The following is a 17590-nucleotide window of genomic DNA, read 5'->3' on the forward strand; positions in this document are numbered from 1 at the left end:
ACACATGTTTTGACTGGGGGACTCTTCCCGGAGACAGGAAGGAACAAGGAAAGAGAAAGATGAGAAGGGGGTGCTGAGCGGCAGCGGCATGTGTGACAAGGTTAGACGGAGAAAGAGGTGTGTTTCTGTTACAAAGGAACACCTTGTCACTCCCCCTGGTCCTCCATGTTTGTCACTTCTGCTGAGCTTTTCCTCATGTCGACACTCCTGTGGCCCGTTGCTAAGCAACCTGTGCCCAGCCGCGCTGAGTGGCAGGGAGTGTCATGATATGTCAGGTCAGACTTGTGTGATTACAGTCTAACATGCTGTCTCCTCAGCTGACATCCTCTAGAGAGATCGGCCAATCACACATTACCAGAACAGTTCACATTGGTGACAGCAATAGGTGGAAGCATGTATCACGAGGACGGTAACACAAACAACAACAGCATGAGCGTTTACACAAGTAGTACGAACGCTAACATGGACACAGGTCATGCATCCAAGTGGTGATAAAGATCAAATAGTAATAATAAGTCAGTAAGTAATAATAATGATAAGTCAGTTAAATTCTCCTCAATTTTTGTGTGAGGAATTATAATCATACCACAGTTATTTGTAGTGTTTACCTTTTACCTTTTTAGGAGGATAAAACAGTTTGGGGAGAGGAAATCTAGGTAGTTGCTTGCTCCTCAACATTATTATGCCTACTCTTATCTTGATGCAATGTTTTTAATGTGTACAGTACACATGCACTGTGTAAAATAAGAAAACTACATAGTAACTGGTTTGCCCTGTATACATACTTAAAGCATAATATTATCAGCCTGTTGCATCTGGAGGAAAGTTCATCTCAGGCTGATTTCATCTTAAGGCCTTTTATTAACCAATACTGATGTTATGCCTTATATCTTCATGCATCATTATTGAGTAGCCTATTAACTATAATATTAGACCTTTTTTTTAGACATTTACCACCCAGATTTAAAGATGGAGTTCGATGGAAAAACGATCACTGTGCCCACAAGTTACAGAGAATAATGGCAAATACTGAAGCTTGGCAGTAGCAATAAGCAACAGTGGCAGAAGTAAACCAGTCATTTTACAAAATGTCACTTACACAGCAAGTTTGCAATCATGCTGTTAAGTTTGTTTTCCAGTGATGAATTGGTGGCTAGCAAGCTTGGTTAACTAGCCTTTACTCAGAAAGTGAAATCTAACTTCGCAACTCTGATTATTTTACTGTTTTTACAGGTAGTCCTGTGGCTGTAGCCTCATTTTTTAATTGAATTATTGTTACGTCCAAACTCTTTGAAATTGGATAGTAGAAGTACACACTGTCGGTTGTAATCACATCCCTCAGAGAACATTAATATAGGTAGATATACATTTCAAGTGCAATTTAAATGTAAAGAGGCCAGGATAAGCAACATACAGGTGAAACACTCTACAGGCGTTTACAGTAAATTATGTACTAGAACAGACAAACACAGTCTCACACATCCTCTCACACACCTGTCAGCACTCCACCTGTTACAAACTCCCAGATAGATCAGATCACACAGGCTGATATGCCTGATAGATGCTGTAGCTTCACAAATAGCACTATAGCAACAGCAATGCACAGATACAATCAAAGGAACATGCTTCAGTAGCGTTTGCCCTGACACTGTCTCCAGGAAGACTCTCCCAGTCAAAGATGCGATTTACTATGAGAATTGACGATGGCTCCAGCACTCACGGCCAGTTTGTAGCACAAACAGACCTGTAGCTTTCCTGGGACGGATTAATGGCAGCGTGACTGACCAGGTGCACCTCCGAGGAGGACCGCCTGCCTCTACAGATGGGCTCTCTCCCCCGTCTGCTCCCCCACCCACAGCCCCAGGAAAATTAATGGTCCAGTCAACACACTTAATTGTCTCCAATTGCTCTGACATTAATTATTAACATTTGTCCATTATAATGTCTGTTCGTGTTATCAAGGGAAGCGAGGCAGAGGGTGATGTGAGGGAGAGGGAAAAGTGAAAGGGCGAAGAGAGAAATAACCAGAGACAGGCATGGAGTCCTGTTAGCCAAGCGTTGCAAAGATCCCATTACCTCCCAGGCTCACAACAGCATGTAGTCTATATCACATATTGATTTCTTCAAAAAGTCAATCTAACCTCTTTGTAAATATTATGACTGCTGGTCAATCCTCTAAACTGAGGCTCCCCAAAATACCATTCCCTATATCTAGAGCTGTGCATCCTCATCCTTTCGTTCTGCTCTCCCCACTTCAGCAAGGAGCAGAAGTCCAAAGAAGACTAGTGTGTTACTGTTGAGACTGAAGGTGACAGTTTGAGACCCAGTAAAATATTTGACATTTCAGTTCGAGCCGAGATGTGAGAGACACAGCGGGGGACTTTTTATTCCATCTTTCAGAGCAACAGTAACAGACTAATCCCAGTCTGCTCATAATTGATGCTGATGTATTCCAACATGCATGATTAATTCAATATTCTGTACTTTTTTTTTTTTTTTTTTTTTTTTTTTTTTTTTTAAGAAACGAAAGTGGATGAAAAATTGAGCATAAAATTTTATGTGTGTTCTTCTTAGGCATAACCGAAAATATGGAAATGCGACGCTCGGTACCAACACTTCCAATAATCAACAGAAAGTGGAATAAATAAACCACAGACAACATCTCTTTCTCCTCCAGGCTCTCTGGGCGCCATCCTCCTATATTTTTATCTTAATTCAATCTTTATTCGCCTGCCACATCCACAGGAGCACTAAGAGAGCAGCAGTCCATAAAATAATAAGCCCATCAGCACAACACAAATCCATGCACACATGGGAGCGTGCACACACACACACACACACACACACACACACACACACACACACACACACACACACACACACACATCCTAGCAGTCTTTCTGTCTTACATACAGTTCTCCCATTATTCTGAGGTTACTCTGCTTACACCTACTATACATGATGCATGCATATCAGAGCCTTGACTGTGAAGAGAATTTGCACATTACACACATGCACAGTATAGATCATACTGTATATACATCCTGCTCATTATTTAGATGCACTGGACAGTACAATGCAGCCATAAACATGGTCCACGGGAAAAGTGAACACACTTGCTGAATGTGTCTATGCGTCATGCTACATGTATCTATTGCATGTTTCTGAAATGTGTTTCGTAGATAATTCCTCCAATTTAAATGTAACACACAACACTTTGTGGAATGGGTCAGGGTGCATAAACACAATCTCCTGAGAGAGTTGGCCCCCCGGCACAGTTAATGTATTGATTTTACAGCGCTGCGCCATGATAAAACTATTTCATGAATTCCAATGAGACTCCTTTACCAGACCGCTGCAAAAGCAGCAAAATACAATCACCACAACGCAGAATATGTCATTGTGTTCATTGCTTGTATAATGCATTTCTTTTAGATTTATGGGTGGTGGTGGTGGTGGTGGTGGCAGGTTGTAAGGGTGGGGGGGGGGGGGCGGCTGCAAATGTTGCTGCTTTAATCTCCTCTCATTTAGAGCGATACCTGGTTCCACCTCGGTGTAAAGAGCACATGCCTGCTGCACACACGAATTGTGCTTTATCTTGATTGTACATATTGTAATGGTGTGGACATTTTTATATCATGACCCACATGACTATTTTTTTTCATGGGCATATACTATAGTCAGTACAGCTTCTGTGGCCAGATTACATGTTATGTGTAACGATTATCTAGGAGCTAAAAGGTTTTCTGTCACAGTGTGTGAAATAATTGGGTGGAAGTAACAAATTACAGTTACCCAAATTACTGTAATTAAGTCATTCCCCGGGGAACTACTTTTATGAGAATTTTTTCAAGACTGTTATTGTACTTGTATTTAAGTATGCATTACACCATGTAATCATAATTGAGTACTGAGTACAATTTAAATGAATATCTTAACCTCTCATCTGCATCTTTGTAGCCAAAAAAGGCTGTTTGATCACAAACAGGCCAATGTAAAACCCTGACGTAGGGACAAACAAAACAAAACTCTGCAGCAGTCTCAGCTTTGTAGAGGTGACCATGATCACTGAGCCGAACAGAACAGGAGTCGGAAGTACTTTCGACCGAAGATTTGGAGAAACAACATGATTTTAATACCAGTAGTTTTACTTGTAATTGAGGAGTATTAATTGCACTTGAGTATCGATTTTCAGTACTCTTTCCACCACTATACATCATTTTCTTTTCCCCTTATCAAGTTAACTGCTCGTAGATACTTTTTGAGAGCATAACCTGACTAATACTCGATTCTTGTTGCTGATGCCAGTATTAGGGAATATAAAAATAAGTGCGATATCAAGACACTTGTAACAACAATATCTGACAGAAGCTGAAATATTTTATGGTTGAACATAACCTTTATTGTCCAAAAGAACTTATGTGCACCGAAACAATAAACTTCACTGGGAATAAAGGATAATACATTTCTCCAAGCATCTTTTTCTGCATTATGTTCTGAAAATAAAGTTTTAATATTGGCACATATTTGACACACATACGCCCATATTTTTAGGTAATATTGGCGAATAACTGACAACTATATCAGTTGGGCTCTATATACGATACCCAAAAATGTTTAAAATTGCTCATCACAATCTCTCAGAGCTCAAGGTGATGTCTACATATTGATTGTGTCAAACAGTCCAAAACTATATATGAAAAGCAGAAAAGTAATAAATAGTAAATCTTGAAGCTGGAACCAGAAATTGTAATAAGTAAGTCTTTTCTACCTGATGATCGACTTTGACAAGCAATGCATCAATGCTTTATAGCAGTTAAGACTTGATCAGCTACACAAGGAATAATGTCATTCTTTGAATAGTAAATCTAAATGTATATTTTATGCAAAGCAAACTGCATAATGTCAATCAAAAATAAAAATATGTTATTCCAACATTGTAACATGTCACAGGCACTTCATAGAAACCCAGTCGCTTCTTTGTGTCAGGTTTAACTGTATGTATTATAGCTTATGTAGCATGAAGATTAAGTTAGCAGGACTGGTCTTAACACGTTCAATGATACCACAGCACATTCACACTAGTTTATGTTCTGTAATGAGCTATAATACTGTCTGAGAAGTACTCTCACTGGTTATGATGGTTTGGAACCAGTATTCAGATACCAACCATAACTTTGACTAAATGTACAGAGAAGCCACAGGCTGACATGTTGTGTCTAAAGGCTGTTGGTCGTATCACGGTTGGGACAGAATGGGCGACAGGGCTCAGTTCAGCACCAGCCAGGCCCATCTGCTTGTCACCTGGCCTTGGCACGCAGGAGACTGGGTAATGACAGGGAAAGAATGGCATCAGTGGGCAGAAGCGGAGAGGTAATTACTGACTGGAATCCATGCAGAAACAACACATCTGGATCCATGAGTCAAAATGTGGAGAATTATACACTGATATCTGCCTCAATTCATGATTTTTTATCCGTCAGAACCGTAGAACCCTATATCAGCCTTGAGACTGAAAATCCTTGACTCCGTGCCGCTCGCTCTGATCCTGATGTTCTCTGCTCAGAGGCACAGAGAAAATTCAATTGTACTTAGGGCAATGGAAAGGGAGAGAAAGAGAGGGCTGCTGATATACCAGGACAATCTGTGGGGAAAATCAGCCATGGCAGCACTATAGCTTCAGTGTTGAGTGACGTTATCCTGGCTCATGTGTTACTCTTCTACTTCATCACTGCTCACACATTCCTCCTAAACCCCATTACTGCTGATCAATGCTGCCTCTTTCACACTTGGGAGAGAAATGATCTGCTTGAAAGTGATATTTTCTCAGCAGATTTTAGGGCCAAAGCTAGCGTTGCTAGCTCTCCATTGTGGGATTATACATTGGGTGTGGAGGATGACCTATAATGACTACTAGTAATAGAAGTCAGCATTGCCTTATAATTAACATTTAGCCCCTTCAAAATAACTTCAAGTCCCATTAAAGGACTATTCTCCTCAGTGAGAAATGGACTGACCGCAAAAGTTAATGAAAAGCTGCAGTTGGTCTGCAGGCGGCAGCCGTCGCCAAATGACCCTCCTTCACACTCCAAACAGGGGTGTCTCCATCCATGAGCCCGAGGTGGTGGAGACGTGGGCCACATTTTGACCAGGTTTCAGTCCTGCATCGATGTTCACTTTCACCAACCCCATCCGCTCGACAAGAAAGAAGCCAACGCCGTGTGGAGTCTCAGCTCTCTCTTCCTCTCCCCTCTCACTCCCTCAAATTAAGATTTCAGTAATTAAATTGATAAAAGTCATGCATGCCAATATGCCTCATGGTTCCAGACCTGATTTCATACGCCACACAGTTGTGGAGAGCTGCGGAAGTTCTACCTTTGATGTGGCATTCTTTATTATTGAAAATAATTGGATTCTCCCTCCCCTCTCACTCTCTCTCTTACTCTCTCTCACACACACATGCATTTTGCCGTGTTCACTCTGGGCATGCTCACTTAATCAACCTCTTGTGAGGCGGTGCTGGTGCCGAGTCTCTGTTCCATCTGGGGGTTTCAGGCAGCTTTTCAGGAGAGTGTTGCCCCGGTTGCGTCTAAAGAACAGATTTGAGCAGCCCAGGCATCATGCTTGGGAGCGTCACTTCAACGCGGGTCAGGGTTCATTCTGCAGGTTGGAGTGGCGCCTGCCAGTGAGTGGGAGCGGTGAGACTTGTGGGAGCAGTGGCGAAGCCTACCGGGGCTCTGTTGCTCTACCTCCATATCAGCTTGGCCGAGCATAAGAAAAGAGCCTCTCTGGCCCACAGGCAGCTGGCTTCTCTCCACACTCAGCGGAACGGCTGATAATCAGCAGAAAGAGACCCCTGATGATTACTCTGCCTCTGCCTAAGACGTTTGCTAACTGCTTGCCTGCTCGCTACTCAGAATGTCAAACTAGTACTCATGTTTGAAACCCCCCCCTCCACCCTTCCCAGTGCCATAGAAATGCCTATATTCTCCATCAATCTCAGCTCTCTTTGTACCAGGGGTAAATGTGAATTTAATTGCCACTGGAACAGAATGACTGAGTTTTTGATTTCCCTCTGTATGCCATCCTCTATCAACCGTAGACAGATGTTACGTGTCCATCTCTGCAGGAACACAGGTTGTCTGGCCTTGCTAGTTCAGGGCCATTTCTGCCTTGTGGGCCTGCGCTGTGTCGTGGCTGACACACACCCAGCACGGCCCTATTTTAGGAGTCGCTTCGCAGCAGAAGCATAACGGTCCTGAGCAGCGAGTGTCTTTCCCCGACAAAGGGACCGCCGGAGTAAATAATGCGTCTAACGCCCAACTGATGAGTCATCAAAGCAACGGAACATCAGCTATTTTATTTTACTGACAGTACTTAGCTCAGCACAGGCTCTCCACAGCACAGGTTAACACTACTCAGGTTGCGCCTCGACAAGTTTATTTAAATTTTAAGTGACTAAATATACAGCGTATGAGACCGAATGAGTAACCAGAGCGTGACTGCGGAAAACTCCATTTTAATAATGTCATTCATGCTTATTTCAAGGCCTAAAATCTTTTGTTTTCTTTTGGTCTTAAAATAATTATATTATTAATTATAATAATAATAATCTGTTGACTACTTTACTCAGTGAAGTTAGATTACCTTACTTCAACAAATCACATTCCATTTGGGAAGATCTGTTATTAAAAATGGAATATGTCAACCTACTGACAGTTCACTTGAAAATAAAAAAATATCAAACTTATATCAAAATTAAGGTCTGTAGGTCTGTCCTTTAACTGACTCAATTGGTAAAAAGTACCCCAAATTAAGATATTGTGTTTAAATTTTACTTTGGTAAAAGTGAATTCAAACTTTATTACTCTAAAAGTCTTAAAGTATCTGATATGGCAGTTATCAGATCTGACATTTTACCTGTTTTTCGGATCGGTGTTTTTGTTTTTCGTCAGATAGCCGATAAAATAGATTAATTACATTTTTAATTTACTACTTCAGCTCTGATGCAGAATGCAATCAGAAAAGAAACCAAATATGTCAAATTAATGTGAAATATTTGCCTAAAAAATGTGGTAAAGTGGAATTATAAAGTAGCAGAATATGATTATAGTGCCTCAAAATTGGGCTGAAGCGCAGTACTTTAGTGAAACTACTTAGTTACATTCCATCACTACAAATAATGTCACATTTTTGAGAAGAAAAAAAAAACGAGTTCAAAATTGAACCATCTGAACATCAAAAAAGCCTGTTTTAACAAACACACCATCTCGTCTCATTGGTTCTGATTACCAACTGGATAAACCTCTCTCTGAGTTGATATAGAAGATGTTAATTTTTTGCACCCTTCAGACTTGGTGCTAAGCTCGCAGAGGGGATGCCTTTTTACAGTGATGGCGGCTTGTGTACTAAGGAGGTTGTACAGCTCAGTGAAGGCCATTGTGGTGAATGTGTTATTATACACTTAGTCCATAAACTAGCAATTACTTTGGCTTATGCAGTAATTATTTAGAGGAGGCATTGTTATTCTGTAAAGAGGAGTATCTCTGTTGAAGTCAGCCGACAGTAGCCGTAGCAACACTGCAGTATATAACACAACTTATTAACTCTTCTAAGCACATAAGCCTTTTCAGTATTCTGTAGCTTAAGTGGACTCAGCCGTGGTCGCTGCACATTATCACGGCTCAGCTCATTGTGACTTTGGTTTCTTTCTTTATTACAATTCTCAAAGATTATGGCGAACAAATTAAAGCCCATTTTTTGTGTCTTTTGTACAGGTATATCCAAGGTGCATCGTCTCCAAAGGACATGGTCATCATCGTGGATGTGTGAGTATCTAAGTCTCTCTCACTGCCTCCTCTCTCAACATTTCCTCCTGGATGGAGTGGAAGTCTCCCTTCAAAGGACACTAGTGCCACCTGTTGGTCTGAGGAAAGCCTAAAGTTAGAAGAAAGGCGATCAATGCATCAGTGAAAGTACTCTTGTGTCTCCGGATGTATTTTTGAATGCGTGCTTAGATACGAAGACAAAATCTGTCCGAAAAATGGACATGAGTGGGATCAGGGCGTGTCTTCTCATAACTGAGCCTCATTGCCTCTTTCCTGCAGGAGTGGGAGTGTCAGCGGACTCACTCTGAAGCTGATGAAAACCTCCGTAATTGAGATGCTGGATACTCTATCAGATGACGACTACGTGAATGTGGCCAGGGTGAGCAGAAGCTTGTACATCTATGATATTGCGGTTAATGATACAAATTGCTCCTGAAAGCATCAGTGACAAAAAATATTTGTTGCGTCAAACAGGTTGTAATCAAGCAGGGACTGTACTTATGCTGCTCCCAGTTGTTTGCTTGCGGCAGAAACGCCGCACTTCTCTCATTATACCGTATTTTCCTCTCCTGCAACGCCACCACTGTCCACCTCTTTCTCCCTCTCTCTTCTGCTTTCTATTAGGGCTAATGCGGAGGGAAATATTAACATTATCAAATACTGCCGGACAGATCACACAAACACATACACATGCTCGGTGTGGTGGCTCTGTTTGGAGTCTTCCTTCGGTAATCCTTCATAATCCATTGCTCTTAGCCACTGTATGCCTCTAAATCCCGGCTCTAAGAGCAAGAAATGAGCATGGTAATCTGGGTGGGAACGCATCTGATTTTTTAACCCCTATAAAGAAAGAGAGGGTCTCCAGAAGCTCGGTTGTGAATTATTTGCAAACACAAAAGACATTAATAACCAAAAATTATCTGAAAATAATCATCAAACACCGTCTCTGGGGTCTGCATGCTTCAGCGCACTTCTTTATGACAAACAGGGGCCTCGCTCGCTCTGTAATGGCAATATAATTAGTTTTAATAATACAGACTTTATTTCATGGGACTTTATTTATTATTTATTATAGATAGTAGATGTAACCCAGCTCGTGGTTTTTCCTAATCTCATTTCACAGCTGCTTTATTTCCTAACATTTTGAGATGCAAGAGATGTGATATTGAAATAGTGACACAGCGGTGGATATTGAATATGTGGCTCTGAATACTTTTGCGCATTTGATTTCCTCTGTCTGACAATTTAAATATGACACAACAGCGTGAGAAATGTCAGCTTCTCGCGCACGTAGTGTTTTACATCAGTCTGTCCTGAAAATGTCAGTAGATTTTGAGGTTGACCTTCAAGAAGAAATAGCATTTGAAACCTGCTATTATAGACATCACTGCTAATGTTGTAATCACGCATAGACGCTGCACACAAGGAAAAAAATATACCACGTGTGCACACCCATACACAGCACACACAAGCACACACACACACACACACACACACACACCGTTTTAGGCTAATTTGGTGGATGAGATGAGACAGATGATATTACCTTGGCTGGGTTTCTGTTCAGTGGTTTGCACTGGCGTTTCAGGTGCACCTGTTCTTTGTGTGGAAAGTTGTAATTACCTATGTTTACTGCCAGCCAGAGAGTCAGAGGGCAGCTTGCATCTGCACACACCCACGACTGCATCCTGCCGCCATGAAATACACATATGTGATCGAGAGAAACACAAAGAAAGACACAGTCTTACAGCAGACACAAATTTAGATTTGTAAATTTGGCAGTGCCCAGAAAAGCAAGTACATGCAGAGGATGCCCATGTGTGTCTTTGTGTCTGCTCTTCTAGTTCAACGAGAAGGCCGATGCCGTTGTTCCGTGCTTCACTACTTTGGTCCAAGCCAATGTTCGGAACAAGAAGATCTTCAAGGAGGCTGTCATGCATATGCAAGCCAAAGGAACCACAGATTACAAGTCTGGCTTCAAGTTTGCCTTTGAACAGCTTCTCAATGTAGGTGCCAGCAGTTTTTTCAGGGAAGGGCAATGCAAGGGTTGATGTTTGTCTGCAGCTGACGTGTGCCTCCAGAAAGTCTTCACCAACATGCTGGAGCTTTGTAACCATCACTCCAGCATGCTATTATACATCCTGTCAGGGCTACTGTCTAATCCAATTAATACAACTAAATTAACAGTGATAAAACAGTGCTGACAGCAAGTGGCCCAGGTTTGTGTAAGACGTTTCCAGAGTTCTGTCATTGTCGAAGGTAGGTTAGATAATAACTGCTGCTGCGGCGGAGTCACGCTAACGTTTGCAGCAGCCAGCACAGCGGTGACGTCTGTCAGCAGCAGGCAGCCACGTGTTCTCGGCACAGGTGCTGCCTCAGCTCCGTATGCTGCTGTGTATTTTAAGAGGCTGCCACCCTAATGGGCTCTGATGGGATGATTGATGAGCGCAGCCCAGAGGAGATCAGCCACAGACACTTTATATTCCTCTGGTGGGCTTGGAGGCATTGAGCCAACTGCCAGCTGCCCCCCCTCCCCTTTCCCTCGCCAGCAGAATGAGAAATAAAAAGGCCCCTTTAATCGCTGTCTGCAGCGGACTCGCACCCATGATTGGTGGCAGTAGCACAATAAAAATATGTAATTGTAGCAATATTATTTATCTTTATTAGAATCTTGTCAGATTGACATGCCGCTGGCCTGCATATCAATGGCAGCTGCCGTGCAGGCAGGGGGGGGGTTGTATCAATGCTGAATGCTAAAGACTGGTGCCTGGCTGTGAGCTTATAGTGCTGTAATGCTCATGAAAATGCTTCTGACACAATCAAATTTAATGCTAGAGTAATGCTGTATTCTTCAAATCCTTAAATTAGGATAATATAAGGAAGCCTAAGCCTACCAACTAGGAAATTTGTAAATGAAAGATGAAAAAACATACATTTAGGTGGATAAATTGCAATAAACTTAGGGCAAATTGAAAAAAGATTAGTATCTGAAAATTAAATCCTGACAATGAATAAGAATTTTACTTCAGTATGGAGGGATACAAATTATTCCTTAATTATTATTAAGTCTACAGTACTGGACCACTTAGGATGCTAATTTATATTAGAGTGACAAAAATGTCCAGAATTTCAATGAAGGTGTCCAACATATACAGGACATTTTCCAGGTTTCATTCATATCTAACAGACACCCATTTACACACAAAAGAAAGAAAAGGTTTGGTACATGACAGGGCAAACAAAATTTCACAGCACAGTGTCAAATGTAGAAAACAGGAAAAGCAGTGATCAGAACTTGTACTCACTGATAGTCACCAGACACATAAATAGACCTCTCTTCACCATTATTCCCTGAGAAATTGAGGAAAATGTCAAAATAAGCCTGACCTCATAAGAAAGAAGAAATATAGGTAAATATGTTACTTATCTTCATCATTCATGATAGACACAATTTATTTCGGTCCTGCAATATTAGTTTGACAAAAGAAGAAATACTAAGACATAACTTTGGGAAATTGTGATGAGTGTTTTTCACAATTATAAAGACTAAACAATTAATCTATTAATCATGAAAATATTCAGCAGATTAATTGATAACAATAGTAATTTGCTAGTTTTAGCCTTACCTTGAAAATGCCTGAAAAGTGCTTGATTTTACTAAGGAAAAGTAGTCCTATTAATATTTGCTGTTCATCTGCTGAGGTGAGATGTTTGTGATAAATCTCTTACATTGCATATACCCAATCTTTAAAACCTGGAGCCATTTGAAATTCTTCTGGGAGCTGTAATCATATCAACCACACTGTTTTAAATGATGCCCTAGCATGTTCACCTTTCCCCTGTTATTCTTGCATATTACCTGACATGTCTCCCTGCCTCTCTCACTCTCTTCCTTTGCTCTTCTCCCCGCCTCTTCATGTGCCACAGGAGAGCAGTGCCCCGAGGGCCAACTGCAATAAGATGATAATGATGTTTACAGATGGCGGCGAGGATCGTGCACAGGACATCTTTGAGAAGTACAACTGGCCCAACAAAACAGTGAGTCTGTCCCCACAAGGCTTTTATCTGTTCATCCACTCGCTCCGTCAGCCTGAGAGATCATGCATGTCCAGACACTGTCTTAGCAAGCCCTTCCCTTCATTCGACATCTCCCTCCGTACTCTGCCGACGTTGTCTCGTTATCGAGCAGGCAGTTGTGTTAGTTAGACTGTCAGACATGCAGAGCCTGTGCATGTAACTCTAGGCCTTCTGTGCTGCTCATTTTGGCTGTTTTGACTCTGGATTATTTCCTCTTGTGATTCATCTCTTTGGCCTTTCTACAACTCCCTCTCTCTGTCTGTGTCTGTCTTCGTCTGTCTCTTTTGTTGTTCTTGCTGCTGGTGTTAACGGCTCTGACCTGCTGACTAATTAGCCACTTTATCATCAGAGCCTATAAAATTACAGCCAGTAGATACATGCTTTGTGTCTTTGTTCCGGTCTGGCTCTCACTGCCCCCCATCTCACAGCCCCACCAATATTTATTCTGATACCCACTACTATCCGGTTCCCTCACGACAGCTGCTGTCATGAAGGAGTAATCTGCAGTTTGACAACTCTCTCACTGCAGTCTTGTGTTGGAGATGGTTTTGTGGGTTGACTGGGAGGCTAATCTGATTCATGTTTTATCATAAAGTCACATGACCGTAACCTTATTTCCATCCAGAAGGTTGTTTTCGCTGCATTGTTTTGCTCTCTCTGCAGGAATTTTGTTGTTCATATGATGCATTCTTTGGCACTCTCTCTGCAGGTTCGTGTGTTCACCTTCTCTGTTGGCCAACATAATTATGATGTCACCCCTCTGCAGTGGATAGCTTGTGCCAATAAAGGTAAGTGGATTAAGGTCCTTCTATCTTAGCAATATCTCTCTATGTACATTATAAAAGATAAATATGGGTTCTGGCTGAGGCTTAGAAGGACAAGCAGGTTGTTCATTTGTCCTGATTTCTCCTGATGGCGCATTTACTAATGGACACATTTTTCTATCAAACTCCATTGGACAGTTGTGCAATATAGTGTTAAAGGAAACACAATTAAAACAGGCATTAATGGAGTATTTAGGTTGGGTATCGGACTCAGTACTTTTAAGGTTACAGACCAAATGTCATTGGTACTACCGGGTACCAGTTCACCAAATCAATCTGTCCCAAATTTTGGTCCCTGAGAGCACATCTTCATAGTTACAGAGAGAGAAAGAGAGAACAAGACCAAAACAAATTCAGAAATACAAATTCATACATTCTCTGGAATCTCCTCGGGGTCATTGGAGTGCTGATCCTTACCTTACCTGAGTTACCTTGACGAGTGACTTAACACCTCCTAAAAATGTAACAGTTTCCATTGTTCTCCGGTGGTTTAAGCACCCGGCTGTGGTACTTCAATGTTTGATGTTGTTTGTGCAACAAAGCACACATGCTATGTGACCACACCTATCAGTGATGCTGGCTGTGGTCACAGGTGAAATACACTTGTGACTTATGATGCTAATGACTTTAAGTTTTCAATCACTAGTTTCAGGTCTTCTTAAAAAGAACATGATCCACATTATAGAATTTTTGAAATTATGGTCCCACTTCAAGTAAAATTGACAATATGCTTTAAGGCATGACTACCTTCTGATTGATAAGTGGCTACTGCGAACCCTCCCAGCTTCACCGAGAATGCCAGATATGAGGCAAGTCAACAACCAATTGGAGACCTCAGATAGAGTTTGATCTTACCTGATGTTTTAACCAGAAAGGTGTAGCAAAACACTGCTTAGTTACTCTTTAACTACTATGTACACGTTCATGCGACAAAATAAAGTACTAAATTCTGCCTGCACCATTACAAACACATCATCAGTAAGATTCACCCAGGTGTCTGTCTTTTTGCATGTTCAAATCAATATTTAAAACAATGCAATCCTCAAAATAGCCCAACAAACAAGCAGCCCTGCCTCTGACAAACAGTCTTCCACACCTTGTGATTCAGCTGCTCTTCCTGTCAGCTACTTTCTCTGCATGATTCTCATCCTGACTCAGCTCATTTAATCCCAGCCTAGCTCAGGCTGTGCTCAGTGTTTAATTTTTTTATCCATAACTCGCCCGTCTTCCTCACTCTTTTCGTGGCTTGATTTGTTATTGTTTCTTGGGGTTGCAGTTTATCTGAGGCTGCTCCTTTATGAGGCCTTTAGCAGTCTGTGTGAAGCCTCGGCTAACTGCTGCTGCTGATTAGCTTATTGCCAGTGGAGCCGAATGCTTCAGAAGTATCTCCCCCAGAAGTTGTTATTAATTAGCAGGAGGAGTCTGGTAGCAAGATGATTACCGTGCCATCTCCCTGTCAGGCTGGGGAAAGTCCAGGATTACGCCTCTGTGCCAACACGCTCTTTGCTGTTCGCAACTGTAGTGATTACCATGCTACTAAAGTCTATGCCAGCATAAGACAATAGTGTTGACACAGCAGCCTCAATGGAGCTGTCCTCTCACATCTTCAGTACTTATTACTCTTTGGTATCTCACTCCAGCAGAGCCAGCTCCCTGACACTTCCACAGGCCCTAACCCTTCACCCGTGACATACACACATTAGACAAACAGCACCGACACACACACAAAGGCACAGACACACATGCAACTAGGCCACTTGGCGATGCCAGCTGTTGTCTCACTTGAGCCTCAATGCCATCTTAAGAAGAAAGTAACCTCTCTGTGACTCTGAGGACAATGGAAGCATTTCTCCATGCTTTCTCTCAGTGATACAAAATCCAAAACAGAGGGGAGAGTTATCTTCATAAAAGTAGGTGAAATGGAGGATGAAAGCAGCAAATATGATATGCTGCATTGGCAATCCTAATACTTGCACAAAAGTACCTTTCATAATCCGTAACTAGGAATTCTCTCTTAGATTTATGATGGTCATCCATAATTGAAGAAAAACCCCTTAATAACTTGAAGGGACAGTCGACACCAAAATCAAAAGTATGTATTTTTCTTTTACCTGTAGTGTTATTTATCCAGTGATCCAGAAACGCTTTACTAGTGTACAGTCTGCCCTCGCTTCTCTCCTCCTGTCTCCAGTCAACCACAAATGCTCAATAGACATTGAGAGATACTCTGTGGTATTGCATTCCTCCTGTACACACACTGATTATGATGACACCTCTCCTATTGAATGTAGGCCTTCTTATGCTGTTGTTTTGTACAAACGTGTATGCGCAGCTGGTTGTTGCATTGTCTTACGGTGCATGTTAGTTTTGATTGCCTTCATAGTTAGCTTCTTTCACACGTGGATGACGGAAGGACAGGGGATTTTATAAAACAAGTTGCCTTCCATATCAGTGTGTTTCCTTGAGGTAACTCTGAGTCCCACGGAGGTCAGTGACCCCTGATCTAGATTGTTTTTGTGTAAGTTGCTGAGTTTTGGAGATATCGGCCAATGGAGATTTCCACCTTCTCTCACATTCAATTGAACTGGATGGCACTCTGCTTGTGGTGCTCAAAGTGCCAAAAATACATTTGAAAACTCAACAGCAGTGTCTCTTTGCATAAATCATGACGCACAAACTCAAGAGAATCCACAGACCTTGTTGTAAGCAGTCTCGACATTGGAACTATTGTCTTTTTGTCAAACCATGCCTGCCAACCATGCAAAAGTGGACAAGCGGCTCATGCTTGTGACAGTGCAGGACCTAAATGAGGACTTTAATGGTGTCCTCCTCAGCTGAGCTGTAACATTAGCTAAAGTAGTTGGCATAATCAGTTAGACTCATGTCCATGATTGGATATATGCTTCCTTTTGCATTGTGATACGTTTGGCAGTTGTAGTTCAAGAGAGGGCAGTGACTTGCACCAAAACAGTCTAGATGATAAGAAGCACTACAGGTAGGATTAAACATAAGTGTTTCTGATTTTTCAGGTGAACTGTCCCTTTAATCTTGGCAAGAAATTTGTTTTGGAAGTTTGTAGGGTAAACTTGTTTATGTTCAGATGGTGTCTCAACAACAATCTTGATAAGAAAACTGACTATGAATAGAAAGTAGTGCATGCTGGTTCACATACTGTGGAAAGAAAATGCAAGCTCATACTTGACACAGCATAAACTTTATACCTAACCTACATAACAATGACTTTATAAGGTAAGCACAAACCCCATCTTGTTAAAAAAGGCACAGTATATGATGACACTTGAGGACAGCTGACATCAGAGGCCTTATGTTCCACAATGGAAATAGGTTATTGATTAAATTCATAATCGCCCCTCACACAGCGGCCCCCTGTCATTAACCTGTAGATCTACATGACAGTCACACATTTATAGTTACCACCTCTCTATTCCTGTCATCACCTCTCGCCGGGCTTTGCCCTACAACCACTGATGCCACCTCTCTGGCATGTTGCCACAAGCACTGGAACAAACTACTGCTCTGCACAAAACTATGACAAATAGCTTTGCCCTGCATGTGTGTGGGGGGACGGGGGCGGGGGGTGGTGTTGGTACGTGTGTGTGTGAGCCATTGATTGTGTTGTGAAATGTATACGTGTGTGAATGCGGTTGCAGTGTTGGCATGCTCATGTGTGCAAATGAATGAGACAGAGAAGGTAAATCTCGACACAAACCACTGTGGCAAAGTGCATAATGTATCAAAATAATGAGAGTCATCTCTGCCTTTTAACATTCTGGGGATGCTGTCTCAATTTCGCGGCTCTTTGTATAAACACTCATGGCTTTAATAACTTGGGGAGCAGCG

At 41.8% G+C, this 17590-nt stretch overlaps 1 protein-coding gene across 6 annotated transcripts in view; it reads left to right on the forward strand.

The window, feature by feature from the left end:
- cacna2d2a (calcium channel, voltage-dependent, alpha 2/delta subunit 2a) overlaps nucleotides 1-17590 on the forward strand; it is a 171667-nt gene that overhangs the window by 130869 nt on the left and 23208 nt on the right. For all 6 annotated transcript variants that reach the window (XR_003984362.1, XM_030420234.1, XM_030420233.1 and 3 more), the window contains 5 exons: nucleotides 8778-8828; nucleotides 9108-9207; nucleotides 10673-10834; nucleotides 12756-12866; nucleotides 13615-13693. Coding sequence is in view for 5 of the 6 variants with exons in the window: in XM_030420234.1 (XP_030276094.1) it covers nucleotides 8778-8828; nucleotides 9108-9207; nucleotides 10673-10834; nucleotides 12756-12866; nucleotides 13615-13693 (503 nt within the window). In the remaining variant the exon portion in view is untranslated. The remainder of the gene's footprint in view (nucleotides 1-8777; nucleotides 8829-9107; nucleotides 9208-10672; nucleotides 10835-12755; nucleotides 12867-13614; nucleotides 13694-17590) is intronic.

This window comes from Sparus aurata, chromosome 6, assembly GCF_900880675.1.
Source record: "Sparus aurata chromosome 6, fSpaAur1.1, whole genome shotgun sequence".
Lineage (NCBI taxonomy): Eukaryota > Metazoa > Chordata > Actinopteri > Spariformes > Sparidae > Sparus > Sparus aurata.